Genomic DNA, 15,247 nt, shown 5'->3' on the forward strand with positions numbered 1-15,247 from the left:
ACACCACACCAAATTCTTAAAAGAATTCTATACAGGTACAAAGAATAATTCTAGGACTTTAAATGCCAAGTTCAGGTTTTGTCAAATTAGCAGATTTACTAAGCTTACTCCTAGAAGACATGTTATTACCAATAATTTCAGTAGCTTTCTAAGTGACATCTGTGCAAATTTTTAAATACATCACTGCATTGAAGCATGAAATCTTGGAATGATGATCATTGGCATTTGTGATTATCTCCGTGTTACTTGGGAAATTAGGGAACCAAAGCAGTTTCTGTAGTTACCCTAAAATAACTTCCCATACTGAAAAAACCTGAAATGGTTTTATAAAGCAGTGCCTATTGAGTATGTTCCTTTGGCTTTCCTGCTCTAATTTCAAGATTCCCCTTATCATTATAGAGCTGGTAAGGACAGATTCCATGTTTGTCATATCTCAAGAGGCCTCTTAAGACTGTGCCACAAAGGTAGAGAAATGCAAGAACAATTATGTCTAGTATAGATCAACAGCAGGATGACAGCTGTGATAGTCTTCAGAAAAAAATCGTTTATTCATCAATAAAACTATAGTTTACAGTAGTATTTTCTAAATAAATTATAGAATTTCTCTTTTACAAGAAATAAAGTAAAATCAAAAATATTTCAAGGACAATATATATACACAACATAAGGCCTTGTTATAAATAACATTTTTATCTCCTTTTTACCAACAGTGAAAGTATCTTTAGAAGGTCATTTTCATATGGTATGAGCAGATATTTGCCCTAACCCTCATACAACATCAGTTCCAGTTTCCACTGGTGTGGACCTAAGCAATTAGAATGGAGTGGGTCAGAAAAATGAAATTTATTTTATTCATCATTGTGCTTATTTTTAAATAGGTAAAATAGATAATAGATTTTGCTTATGCATAGTTACAGAATGCATGCAAATGAAACTACTAGAGAGCTGATAAGAAAATATCACTTCAGAGTCCAAAAAAGTTGATTGGCAATATTGTAGAAAGCAGCCTGAATACACAGTTCTTCACAGTTGAGCAAGCAACAACAGATGATAGCAGAGTGTGGAATGTTTAATATCATTTTTGTCAAGTCCATCAATTCTTTCTATGGTTCAAAGATCCTGGCACTTCTTAGAATTAGTTCTGTTGATTATTACTCTTTGTCTATTAGGCTCAGCAAATTCCTTCTTCTTAAACAAGGAGTGTAGAAAGTGCTCTTCATTAACCATGGTCACTTCCCTTAGTTTTACTCTTCATATATTCTTTGTTACTGGAAATACAGAAATGACAAGTTAAGAGTTGTGTTTACTTGTTTTCTTACAGAATCATACATAGGCAACACCTTTCTTCCTCCAAACAGGCTGCAGTACAATTTGGCAGTGATTCTCTTATGACCTTGGGCCCTGATCAAAAGCACTGGGTCTCTTGTACAACATCTAACCCCTATGGGTTTTGCAGGCATTGCAGTACACTTGTATTATGTGAACTAGAACTTGCTGCTCCAAAATGCTGAACACTCTGGATATCGGAGAAGACAGAACAATCTGAGACCACTCAGCAATTCACAACAGGTTATTTTTATCTTGCAGAACTGTGGTATTTATTACTTTAAAGTAGCAGTCGTCATATATCACAAATATTAGTGCTCTCAGCAGAAGCATGGTGTCTTTCCCCAGGTGAAAAATCATACCTATCAAAAAAAAACTTTCAGGCACAATTAATGTTCAAGTCAATGTGGCAATCATTTGATTTCACAAAAAAAAAAAAAAAAAAAAAAAATTAATAATCCTAATGGATCACAGTTTTCCTAACTACCCTCATGTCACAGAAATAGTTGGTCACTTCTTGGCATCCCTGTGGAGTTAGAGATGAACTGAAAAGAAACTCTTCCTTGCTGAACATTTTATTATGACAAATCAAACTAAGGATAAAGTGGCAGACGAAGAATATATTTCAGTAAACTGGATGCATTTCAGCTGATATACCCAAAATGAAGCAAGACACAAAATCAAAACAAAGGGATCTGCAATGACCTTACTCTAAAACCTTATCAAAAAAACATTACAAAGATGTAAGGTTCCATTTATTAAACAGATTTTTAAGGTCACCTTTACCTTATGCTTTTTGATACAGGCACTTAACTAACCTTTAAATAGTTTGACAACAGTTTAATCTTGATTATGAACAAAAAAATCTCTGAAGGCATTTCTTAAGCTTATCTCAGAGAAATGTAACCAGTAGATTTAAATCAATATTTTTATTATGACTTCTAGCACAACCCTTGAACCTTCAGGAATGATATTTCAATATTATTCTATGAAAACTTTAAACTTCCTACTGTATTGTGCACCAGTGTTAGGGTGTTCATAATCACTGATGCTACTGAGCACAGCGCCAGTCTCTCAGGTGCTGTTCTCTCTCTCTCTCTCAGGAACTGTGGTCTGGCAAGTGGAGTTGATGGACATATTAGCATTGAATGTCCTAAGGCAGTAAAGTACTTAGAAAGTACAGAACAATTTCATACGTGAAGTGAAATTGTTGGACAAGTGAGTAAAATTAAAGAAAGTGGTATTCTAAAATCAATGTGATGTAAAGCTAACAAGGACTTTCAATTAATTTTACTGCTTTTCACAAAGGTGACTATTGGTATTGCTGATGCTGGTTTTATGGTATTCCACTAATTATGCAATGGAATTATGACTAGTTTATTCTTGTTCTTGTTTCCTTTCCTCTGACCCTTCCAAAGCATTTAATGAAAAATTTCAATAAAAGATGCATGACAGAGTTGGAGAAAAGAGACCTGACAATAACTTGTAGCAACTACCAACTGTATGAGTCAATCACAGAAATACTCTTGATGGTTCTAATGCTCTTTTAAGAAGATGGGATTTTCAGATGTTCATATTTATGGCAGGTACAGTCCAGTACTGTATTATTCTAGAAAGAAATCCATCTATTTCAAGGCTCAGGACATGATCCTCTAGGCAACACTGTATCTACTACACAACTTTTGGATTTCACTGATTACAGATAAAGAAAACTTCTTTTTTTTTTAAATAAAAACTGAGTTTGGCTGTAGCAATTCGGTCCAAAATGACAAATAATGCACAAATGACACTACAGGAATCATTCCTGTAATCACTGCCTGAGATGTCTCACACTGTGTATATAATGGGTTTACAATGTTTGTGCCTACTTGAGGCTGTCTTGGAGCATATTTGTGCTCCAGTTCTCTTTCCATGGATATGTTTTTGAGCTGATTGATTTCCTCTTATGGTGTTTTAAAAGCCCCAGGCATGAGAACATGTGAAAATACGTGCTGGCATTTTAGCACTTGGCTTCCTCAGGCAGCATATTGCTTGTGATCTGAATTGGTACCTTTTTAATCTAATCAAGCACCTTATTCCTGTGTCTGATTTTCATGCAAGGGTGACTAAAATGTTCCTTCTTACATAATGTTTCTTCTGCAAGAGCACCTCTGCCAAACAACATTTGACTGCTCATTTGTTTTTCACCTCCAACCTGGTTTCAGTTTCATGGAACACATAGGCCTCGTTTTTCTCTCTCCTTTTTTGGGATCATGCATGGATGGACACAGATCACAACAGAGGAAAGGAGCAGTTAACTGTGCTGCATAAAACAAGTTGGTTTGCCCCTTTCAGCCTGAAACAAGTTCTGTTTTGAGGGGAGTGCTTGATTGGCTCTACCATGTGCACATAACATTTTAAGGGTTCTTATGCTCTCAGGGGAAAGAAAGGATGCCTGTAAGTGAGGAGGTCATAATTCCTTTCTCATACTCTCAGTGTTCAGGTTCAGTCTACTGAGTTGTTCCACCAGTATCTTCAGAAGAAATGGTGAGGCAGAGAAACTGAAGTTTCCGTAAAAAGAGCAACATATCAAAATTTGAGGTATGCTGTGCAGTGTGACGGCACAACTTCTAGCACGTTTTTACATGTATTCTGCCTGGGAGTTGCTTTAATCTCAGCTGCACTTTTAATTATTCCACAACAGCACCTTGAAGATAACTACACTGTGATTAAAATTTAATTGAAATTACGAGGAAGAGTATAGAAGAAAAGGAATACTGAAGAGTCAAATTTTGACAGCTTCTAAGCAAGCATTTTATAGACCAATAATTGTTAATCTGCTTACCTATGCATCTACAGCAGTTTTGAAATACATAATTAATCTTCAATGTTATTTTAAGACTTCAAAATCCTATAATAAAATTGGCATTTGGAAATAAGCCGCACCATAAGTAATTTTAAATGTAATAATATAATCTATGCAATTCTTCTGACACAAATCATAGCTACACTAAACCAGGCTCTAAATATACTGGCCTTGCTCATCACTACAGTTATTCCATGATTTTATTTTACTGAAGCCCTTACCAACCCATATCTTCAGTAGCAGTGACATTTAAATATAAATTTTATGAGCCTTTCCTTTAACAACAAGAGGCAATGCTGTATTCTCATGTGAAAACTTCTGTACTACCCAAGAATTTTGCATTGTAGCTAAATATACAGAAGTATTCTGTAACCAAAAAATAATTCATTAATGAAATTCTATATGCAGGACATGCATTTATTTAAGATCCTATACACTGGACACATATTTCTTTATTTAAATCCTATATTTACTACCAGATGACTTAACATATACAGCATCATAATGGAAGAAACTTAAAAGTTTTTCACTGCTATTTACATGCATTTCCTTTTTCTGTTGGAAGTATAAGGGAAATCAAGCTTACTTGAAGTAAATCAATTAAATACCTAAGCCTTACTACTTACTACTACCTAAGCCTTACTTCTTACTTACTGATTTTACTGATATTGTAGTACAGTATATCAGCTATCTTTATAAATAATGTCACGGGAAGGCAAAGAAAACACAGTAAAATAGTTTATAATAGCATGTGTTGTTTTTTAAGCTAGAGAAAACTCAATCAAAAATTTGATACTTCACTGCAAAACAGAAGGAGTAAGGTGACTTTTATTCCTTACTTTTTAAGTGGAATTATCACTTTTAAGGCACATGGCTATGCTGGACTAAGGTCTTCAGGATTGGTTGCATTGTTAAGGAACTTTTGCAAGACTGGACTTCTATCTTTTACTAATCAAATGCCATAGGACACTGAGACACTGACAACAGCATTTGCTGTCAATGCCTGAACTGAAACCAGTATATAGGGCTTCAAGGGAATTTTAAAAAGAGGTCAAATTTTTTTTACAGAGTAAGAAGGAAACCCTGTTTTGTAGATTTCTACATCAAAGTGCTAAATGGAAGTGTGTTACCTTCTCTGTTTCTGGTTTATATACAAGAAACCTGTTTATCTCAGACAGAATCATTTGTTTCCATCTGTCTGACCTATCATTGTATTACATATTCATAAAAGCAAGAAGCCTTTAATGTTTGAAGTTAGGCAGAGAAACATCTCAAATTTAGAAGTATTTTCTACATCACCGATCTTCTATTTATTATTTATAATTATTCTTTGTATTATTTATTCCTTCTATTTAATTGATAGTTAAAATTATTTGTATGAATTAATCAGTATTGTAACTATGTTACTAGAATAATTGGAAATCATTTAGATTTAGAAATCATACTTATTGCTCATTGCTTAGTCATATTCTAGTCATAAAAGCTAGATTTCTTAAGCTATTATCTGGGTAAAAAGGTTTATGAGAAAATAAACCAACGTAACTTAAAAGTAAACTTGATTTGAGAATGTACGTAATGGTGCTTCTTAGAGTAGCAAGTTAACAAAATGCTAGTTTGAACTTGGTCTTTTATCAGAATTAAGGAATTATGGGCCCCGACCAGCATTCAGTTGTGGTGTCCTGGAACAAGAATTCTTGTAACCTGCTTTTACCAGGTACATTCTCAGTTTTGACATCAGCAGCACAGTGTGAGTTTGCTTGGAGTTCTCTTAATGTAACACCTCAAATCCAATACTATTGCCTGTAAGAGGAATTCTTTTTTTTTTATAACTTAACTTTTTTTTCTGTTCCCCCTCACCTTACTTGACTATCAGAATTTCCATGCAAAACTGCTCAGAAAATGCCATTTTAAATTTACTCTTTATAGTAGATTAACATGATGTCATTTTACGACAAAATTTTTTTTCTATATGTGGGACCAAAATTCATACTTCTTAATTTACTAGTGGACTAAAATTTGTCCAAAAGATTTAGCATTTTGGCATTTCAAAACAGGAGGCAAAGACATCACAGAATTAATGAAGCCCAAAATTAAGCAAGTTAAGGTATTTTTCATGAAAATATATAGTGGGTAAGACTACAGCAGCTTGCCTCGTGGTAGAAACACAAAGATTATTAATCACAGGCTTAAAGGAAAATCTGAGAATGCCATTTAAAACTACATTTTTCTCCTTGCATTTTCCTCTTTTAAAAGTACATCTTGTAACCTTTCATTGATTTGTTTTATTTTTGAGACGTACATTAGAAATGACTAGTCTGTTTCTAGTGTTCTCAAAAACATGCATATTTTCCTTCTAACATGCATTTAATCATCCTCCTATAAAAGCAAAATTGCCTTCCTGTCAGCACTTATACTTTAGTACTATCAGGTTTTCCCAGCCACAGGCTAATTGTTGTTTCTAGGTCCACTGAAGGATATTATGGGGAATCAGGAAGTAACAGATTAGTAGATGGACAGCATACTGTTCTTGTTTCTTCCACAAACACCTCAGTACGCATACAGGGTATATGTGAATAAATTAAAGCTCACTTCCACAACAATCTCAAAACAAGCAGGCATCAATACACGGTGTGGGGACATGAGACAGAAAGCAGGGGTAAGTAACTTCTCAAAATGAGTTTGCTTATGAAGTAGTATGTGCTTAGCTATAGTATCCAATTTCCTTGAAGACAGCATACCTAGGGAGTTCAGGTCTGTGCCATTACCTTGATTATTGAATTTTGAATTTGTTTTTCTTCAGAGTGCAGAGAAAGGGTGCTGCTAGTTCCAAAAAGCATCTGTGATTCTCTCCACATAAGACCTATTTATTCTTCCAGACCTTTGCGCAGGGGAGTAAGCACTGGGTATTTGTATGACATCCAAAGTTGGGGTTTAATTATTTTTCTGTTGATGTTCATCAGTGGAATACCCACCAACTTACTGCAATCTCCAAGACATAATAGTAATGAATGTTCTGCAAGCTGAAAACTAACTGAAGAGATTATTTTCACACCTCAAACTCATACAGACAGCTTTACAAAAGGTGTTACCTGTGCCTGTCACTAGATTTTCAGAGCATTCCACCCTCTACCCTACAGACTTCAAACATATAAAGAAATACTTCACAGTGCAAAGCAGTATTATTGTTAAAGAAGACTGTTGCTTTATAAACTAAATTCAAAAGCTATCAGGAATAAATTGTTTCCATGTTTAAAGGGGGCCAAAAGAACAACAGATTGGCCCAGGCTAAAGGGACCATAAGAGGCTATCTAATTCCTCCTAACCTTTTGTGGAAAGGCAGCCTGGATGAGATTATCAAGCATCACTGTCTGCTGCATCTTGAAAACCTCCTGTGATGGGGACTTTACCACATATCCCTGGGGAAGTTGTTCCTGTGAATCATTCATCATTATAAATACGCACTCATTGTAAATCATTCTCCTTAAATCATTTTTATTGTAAAACCAGTTATTTCTTACATAGCGAGGAAACCTCCCTCACTACAACTTGTATCCACTGCCTCTAGAGAAAAGGAGGGTCTCAATACTATCTTCAGTCATGCCTTTAAGTTTTGGAAAACTTTGTTGAGGTCCCCCCTGAAAATTCTGTGGACTGAAACAAGCTGACTTTTACACTCTTTCTTCAAATGTCAAGTTCTCCCTATCCTTGACCACCTTTATGGCACTCCTTTGACTCATCTTCAGTCCATCCACATCTGTTTTGGAACTGTGGGGGCCAGAACTGGGCACACTGCTCCACGTGCAGTCTGACAAGCGCTGGTGAGGTGGGATGGTCACATCCCTCTCTGTGAGCAGTGCCCCATGGATGCATCTCAGGATCCCCTTTGCCTCAGTAGCTGCAGCAGTCACTGCTGACCTGGTCCCTGCGTGTCGTCCGCTGGGAGCCCCGGGCTCCTCTTGGCAAGGCTGTCCCACAGCTACGGGACCTGGCCTGGCCAGGCTCTTCGGTTTGGGGCTGCCAGGTGCAGGACTCTGCACTTCCTTGGTTGAACTTTACACAGTTCCTGTGGCCCCATCTTCCAGCCTGTTCATATCTCTGCAAGGTGACTCTCCCTGCTGATGAGTGTCCCTCAACACCCAGTTTAGTGACACAGCAAACGTGGCGAGGGTGCTTTTGCTCCTATCATCCAGATCATTCATGGAGATGTTACAACTTGGAGCCTGGTACTGATCCTTAGGGCACCCCCCCTTGGGACAGGCTGCCAGTCTCAGTACAACAAGCTGATCACCTATAAGATGATTCCTGCTTATCTCACGGATCAGCCCCATCCAGTCTATATTTGACATTTGTCTAGCTGTGGGACATATGTCAAATGCTTTACTGAAGTGCAGGCAAGCAACATCCACTGCTTTTTCATTATTGACTGAATATGGTAATTTGTTTCAGAAAGGCAATCCGGTTAGCCTGGCATGATTTGTTTCTGATAAATCTGTGCTGGATATTCCCAGTCACTTGCTTCATTTAGTTGGTAATAGTTCTTAGGAGGCTTGTTCTGCCACTTTGCCAGGGACTGCAGTAAGGATGCTAGGTCCTCTTTTGGGCCATTCTTACAGACAGGTATGAGATCTGCCCTCTTCCAGTCATCAGGGATGCCCCCTGATCTCTATGAATTTTCAATAATGATAGGACAGTGGCCCTGCAATAATATCAGCCACTTCTGCTGATACTCTGGGGTATATTCCCTCCTGGGCCTTGCATTTATGTGGGTTGAGCACTTTGCAGGGCACTACTGGTAGGTCAATGTCTGTTGTTATAGCTGCTTGATGCTGGGAGCTACGGTCTAGTTCTGGCCACTCCGCTGACCAAGGAGGAAAGAAGGTACTGAGAACCTCTGTCTTGACAGCATTATCTGTAACTTTTCCCCCTGCCTGGTCTAATAAAGGGCTATTGTCTTCCCTGGGCTTCTGCTTAACTGCTGCCTTAGGTTGCAATGCAAGATGTAACCAAAAGTATGTATTCTATCACCATCTGTTAAAACCAGGTGGCGCAGTGTTCTTTATCTCTTCCATGACTCATCCCTCATAACTTCCTCGGGGCGGGGGAAGAGGTGGATATCTTCTGCTAATGGGCCATCAAGCCTCACTGCATGACTGATAAAATTACATCATCCCACTGTGAGATGCTGTGCCCAGGGGGAGGAACCAAGCATTCTACATCTAATTGGCCACTGGTACTTGATACTGTTTTGCGTCAGTGGAGGCAGGACAGACAACAACTCCCCTAAGTGTGCTGGGCTATTAAATTAGTAGCTATTAACTGAGTACTATGCGCACTCCAGCATTACTGACTAAAGAAAAAGGAAAAAAACATCAGTGGCACGGCCTACAGAAAAAGAGAATGTGACAAACGTATTTCATCTTGATGTAAGATCAGACACAAACATGTTTCATCTGAACACATGAAATTTTTTTTCTGGACAATAATTACTGAAACAACTTCTGCAGGAATGTGGCAGAGTTCCAATTGCTGGAGGTTTTTAAGCTGCGGTGCAAAAGGGTGTTAGATAATCTTATCTAGGCTCTCTTTTCTGCAAGAAGTTGGACTGGATGATCTCTTGAAGCTCCATCCACCTGAGCTGTTTTATGATTCTAAGATAGTATGGCTTTCTTAAGACAACGATCAGGTAACTCTAGGGATAAGAAAAATTAAAAAATGCAAAAAATTTTATCTAGAAAGGAAACAACCATGTATCTGTTAAACATTTATTAGAAACATTAGCAAACTTTCCTCTTTTGATTCTTCATCTCTGGTACAATTCTTGCCATGACAGTCAAGGGGAAATATTACTAGAATCATGTCAGAATCGTTTATGATTTATGAAAATAAGCCTTTGGGAAAAAAGGCCAAGCTTAACATACCTGCCCCCTACATTTATACTGACAATTTCAGAATAGCTTAAAAAATTAGATGCAAAAAACTTCATTCAGTTGGGATTTGAATTTGGGTGCCTACCGCCTTTATGTCTGTGGAATGTGAGCTAGAGAACATTTGAAACACCAGTGATATGAAGACAACAAAATATAGACTTGGCCTTATCTTTCAGCAGTCAGATAAATTGCTTACTAGGAACTGAAACAGTAAAGAAAAGATACATTTTAAATCAGCTGTCACAATTGGACAACCCTTCAAATCAGAAGAGGGGGCCATTAAAGTATTTCACATTGAGCTCTACTGGCTTCAAAATCAGTGGTATAAACACAGAACTTTCCAACCTGAGAAATTTTTATTTCTATACTATGAAGTATTCTACATGAAGAGGAAAGATTTTGTTGTTGTTTTTGTTGGTTTGGGTTTTGGTTTTTTCCCCTCCAACAGAAACAACAGAAAACACCTATCATGAGAGAAAAACTGAAAGGTGTTTTGGTATACTTCATTATAATGCAATAGTTAATATGCATATAAATTCTTCAGGGACTTGCTTTGGCAAATCATACTTATGCAAACTTATGCATGTTTCATACAAAAAAAAACCTCAATAAACCTCTGGATTGAAGTTGAGCAGGTATTTTAATCATTTACTGAGCCTGAGTCAAAGCAATTACAGGCCAAAAAAGCCCATTAGAAACAGTTTGACAACTTACTAAGTAGACATCCAAAACTGAAGCATTATCATTTTCCATTTCCAATGTGCTCTGTTCTGAAGTCAAATAGATGGCACTGTCTCCCAAAGTGAATGTTGAACTTGAAGGTAACCCTTTACTGCAAAGAGAAGGGAGAGTACAGTCAACCAAAACCCCAAGTTACAAAGCTTAGTCATAACTGAAAATTTTCAAATAAGTTTCTCTATTAAACATGAAAATCTCCCAAATACTTGGAAAAAAGGAATGCAAATAAACAAATATAGATATGCTGGCAATTGCTAGATAACAGGAAGCTCACATTTGACTAATTGCACAATTTATTTTTATTTTATTTACTAAAATTTTATCAGAAAGCAATGCTATTACTGAGTTTCAATATTTATTTAATGAATTAAACTATGTCACAGTAAATGTCACATAATTACATTAATCTCAAAATGCATTATTTCCACATTACACATGGTGTAAATTTTGGCAGCATTTTGTAATTCAAAATGGGGGAAAAAAGAGTTAGCAATTAGGCACATTGTAACATTAGCAACATTGGACTTTTCCATGCAGACACAGTTTACTAGCAGCCATAAGTTCAGAAGGAAAGGTGGGAGAATAAGAGTGTATTGTAATTAGTACACCTATGTAAGGGAGTGATGTTTACAAAGCAGGTGCATTCTATTACTTTATTCATTGATTGATTTTTTGTTCTCTGCCTTACAGAAACAATGTGAAACTGCAAATGCATCTCCACATAAATCTCATTTTGTAACACACTTGGTCAACAAAGCTGAAACTCAAAGGTGTTTTAATGGACTCAGATGTCCCTTATCGCATATGTTACTGGCTGCCAGAAATTAGGCTCCAGGCTGCCTTGAAAACTCAACTGTTAGTTTTGCAGTGACATATTTTAGAAATTCTTACCTGTTTACAGACAAGGTGAAAAGCAAAAATTCTGAATTATAACATGGTATGGAAACATGGTTACAGCCATCAGTCCAGATGTGACTAATTTTCCCCTCTCTTTGTACTATTTTAAGTATATTTCAGATAGGATAGAACTTCAGAAAGTGCAAAACTAGCATGCACAATTAAACTTTACATGCAGAAACTAGCATGTAAAGTTGAAATTCAAATGCTCAACAAAATAATGAATCAATGTCATACTGGAACAGATCTTTACATTCACCACATTACAATGTTCTTTTATCATGTAATGCACTTGACATTTTTTTTAAAAGCAAGACTATTTCTCCTGTATTTGGATGACCTAGGTCCCATTGACTTAGCATTATTCTCATATGTGTAACTTGAATTGTACTGAGTAGTGTAAAAGAGTAAAACCAAAAATCTTGTCATTAATCTCTTAACAGCAATACACATGCTGTCAGCAGTTGGTAACTGAAGTTCAGATTTCTTCAATAGCATTATCATAGCTGCATTTATTGCCAGTTTTAATGCAGCCTGATTTTAATGAGGTTGATAAGGCAAAACCATATTGGGGGTGACACAGGAAAGAAGAAGTGAAATCCCCTCATGCACAGTGTTTCAGAAACAGCGGTTTAGAGGAACAGAGTTTTAATACAGTTTCTACAGTGCACTGAGTTCTCATCCTTAATTCTTAGGTTGAATAAGAAAAACCAAGCAAAAAAACCCCCAAAAAACCCAAAAGAAACCAAACACTTTTACAGGTATTTTCTCGCATTCAGTAATGACCAGCCGTAAGGAGCATGCTCAACTACGCAGTTGCCCTTCTCTGGCTAAAACACTCTATTTGATCTTGGTTCTTAATTAAGAAAGAAGAAAAGAAGCAAAAATAATTCCATCATTAGAGAACTGGGAAAGCTTTGTTTTACTTTAAGCCACAATTACACAATTGTTTCAATCATAGTCAAATTTTCTTTCCCATGGGGATACCCCCAGTGACTCAGTGCATCTGTTCATAGTGTTTGAGCATTCAATCCTTTTTCTTCCACCCAACTGCTTATTATCATGAAGCATGTGTGAATTTAGTCCACTTTGAATCAAATTCAAACAAAGTTGTCTAAGCTTCAGAAGCTAACAGTAGTGTGTGGACAGAGAGAACATTGAAATTTAACACACAAAAGTTTGCTTATGTAGAATACCAACTGGCAAAAGGGGTGCTTAATGTTCCTTACAACAGAAAAAAACCTATAATCCCTGTCACTGGAAAAAATTAGCAGAACAGCATTTCAAAGTCCGGATGCTTCAGGAAGCTTGACTGTGTAAGAGAACAAACTCACAATCCCTCAAAGCCTTCCAAAATTCCAAGTGGTCTCCACCAAGAAACAGCAATACAAAGGTAAGACAAGAAATTGCAAAATACATAGATAAAAGAAAGAAGGAGAAGGCAGAAGTCCAGACTACATATACATCTTCCAGAAATGAGGTATAGAATGCATAAAGAGAAAGAAGAATTAGATTTCATGTAGATTTTTTTTCCCTTAGGCTCAGATGTATGAGAAGAATTAAGCAATCCTCCTTATATAGATCACAGCATCTTGGCATTGCTCTTAAGAGGGAGTTGAAGCACCCCTTTATGCATCATGGGATTTTGTTTGGGTTTGGGACTGGAGAGTCCCATGAGACCTGCTGAAAAATATATTGAAAGAATACTTTCTATAATCTTGGGCTATTTAAACAAGAATTGTAAACCACCTACAGTTTGAAACATTTTGAAATATTTTAAAGCAAGGTTCAAACATTTCCAGAAGCACCATTGACCTTCTTCAGCTCTTTTCAATTCTAAAAGCCATGTCAAGTGAGACAAGAGTCATAGTGCTTAGGGCATTCAGATTTGTCATCTTTAATTTAATTCATCAGTACTAATTGGGAAAACTTTTCCTGGAAGGGAAAAATATCTGTTATCACTTCTGCTATAAAAATAATCCCTAATATAATATGCAAGTATTACATTTCCTAAGATAAAACAGATAAAGAAATAGTTTTGGACTAATAATTACATTTTCTAGTGAAAAACAGACCCTTTAGGTACTAAAATATCTCTGCACCAAATATAAACCTACTTGAGGAATAGAAAATATTTGAAAATTTTAATAGAAGCAATAAATTGTCAATTCTTTTCTTTTACTAAAGGAATACTTGTGATTACTTATGATAAAACCATTTGACTGAGAAACAGCTTCATGGAAAAGAAAACAGCTATCTTCTGACATACAAGAAGGCCTACATTTACTGAATAGCATATGTCATGATTGTATTTTTTTTCTTTTTCCTTCTGTTTTTAGATCCAGTCCTTTTTGTGCTGAAAAATACAGCCCTTTCCCTCTCTCCATGAATCTTCCATTTTTACTAATTCCTGCTCACACTGTCTGGATAGCACCTTTGGTTTCCTTTTTCAGCAACTGAGGAATAACTTGGTGAAAATAATCAGCTTGCAGCCTGGAAAAACACTCCTAGTAAGTTTATGTTTATGACTGCTCTCTTTTTCACTTTAATCATAAGTCCCTAAACACTTCTTTGCACTATATACCAATTAGTTATGCTAGTTTTAACCTGCACCAAGACAGCTTTACAAAAGCCCTCCTCACAAGACACAGCATCAAGAGCTGGCTCCACCTCAGCAAGTCACCTCCGTCTGCTTAACCTCAGCATCAGCAGTTTCTCCCTTTCTACCCACAGATGCTGAGCGCTCTCAAGGACAGAGGGTGCTGATCACCTTTCTTATGTTATAAGCCATTTGCCTCTCCTTAGGGAAGTACTGCATTGGATAACAGAGGGTAATTCTGAAGAAAAAACCCAAATAGGAAATACGGTGTGTGCTTCAAGGTATCAAAAAGTATTATTACTCTCTTTTTAATGAGGAAAATAATACCATCTGTTTTCTAAGTAGTATGGGCACATACTGCTCATTAGTAGGAGTCGAGGAGATGTACAAATATCACATTATTACTAAGCACACAGGACTCTCATCCTTTATTACCTTAAACCAGAAATTTCTGACAGGTTACAAGCAAATGAATGTACTCTCTACTTTGTGCTATGTTACTTTGAATAACAATAAAAAAGCCTGATGAAGAAGATGCCAAACTGTAATTCTAATAAATAACAAAGCAGAATGTCATAGTCAACTATATATTTAAAGACTGAAGGCAGGCTCACATTTGTAAACAAATCTTTAATTCAGACTTTGTTTCAAAGACTGCTCCAAGTTTTCTGTTTTATCAGAGACAAATCAGAGGCTTTTAGAATTGAAAAGAGCTGAAGAAGGTCAATGGTGCTTCTGGAAATGTTTGAAACTTGCTTTAAAATATTTCAAAATGTTTCAAACTGTAGGTGGTTTACAATTCTTGTTTAAATAGCCCAAGATTATAGAAAGTATTCTTTCAATATATTTTTCAGCAGGTCTCATGGGACTCTCCAGTCCCAAATGATAAGTCCTGCATCACATAATTTTCTAATA

At 36.4% G+C, this 15,247-nt stretch overlaps 1 protein-coding gene across 2 annotated transcripts in view; it reads right to left on the reverse strand.

Annotated features, from left to right (window-relative positions):
* Nucleotides 1-524: 524 nt before the first annotated feature.
* The window catches only part of PIP5K1B (phosphatidylinositol-4-phosphate 5-kinase type 1 beta), a 99,188-nt gene continuing 84,465 nt past the window's right edge, over nt 525-15,247 (reverse strand). For both annotated transcript variants that reach the window (XM_063179583.1, XM_063179584.1), the window contains 2 exons: nt 10,813-10,930; nt 525-1,268 (listed from right to left, as the gene is read on the reverse strand). In XM_063179583.1, the coding sequence (XP_063035653.1) occupies nt 1,266-1,268; nt 10,813-10,930 (121 nt within the window). In that variant the 3' untranslated portion in view covers nt 525-1,265. The remainder of the gene's footprint in view (nt 1,269-10,812; nt 10,931-15,247) is intronic.

This window comes from Melospiza melodia, chromosome Z (assembly GCF_035770615.1).
Source record: "Melospiza melodia melodia isolate bMelMel2 chromosome Z, bMelMel2.pri, whole genome shotgun sequence".
NCBI classification, from domain to species: domain Eukaryota; kingdom Metazoa; phylum Chordata; class Aves; order Passeriformes; family Passerellidae; genus Melospiza; species Melospiza melodia.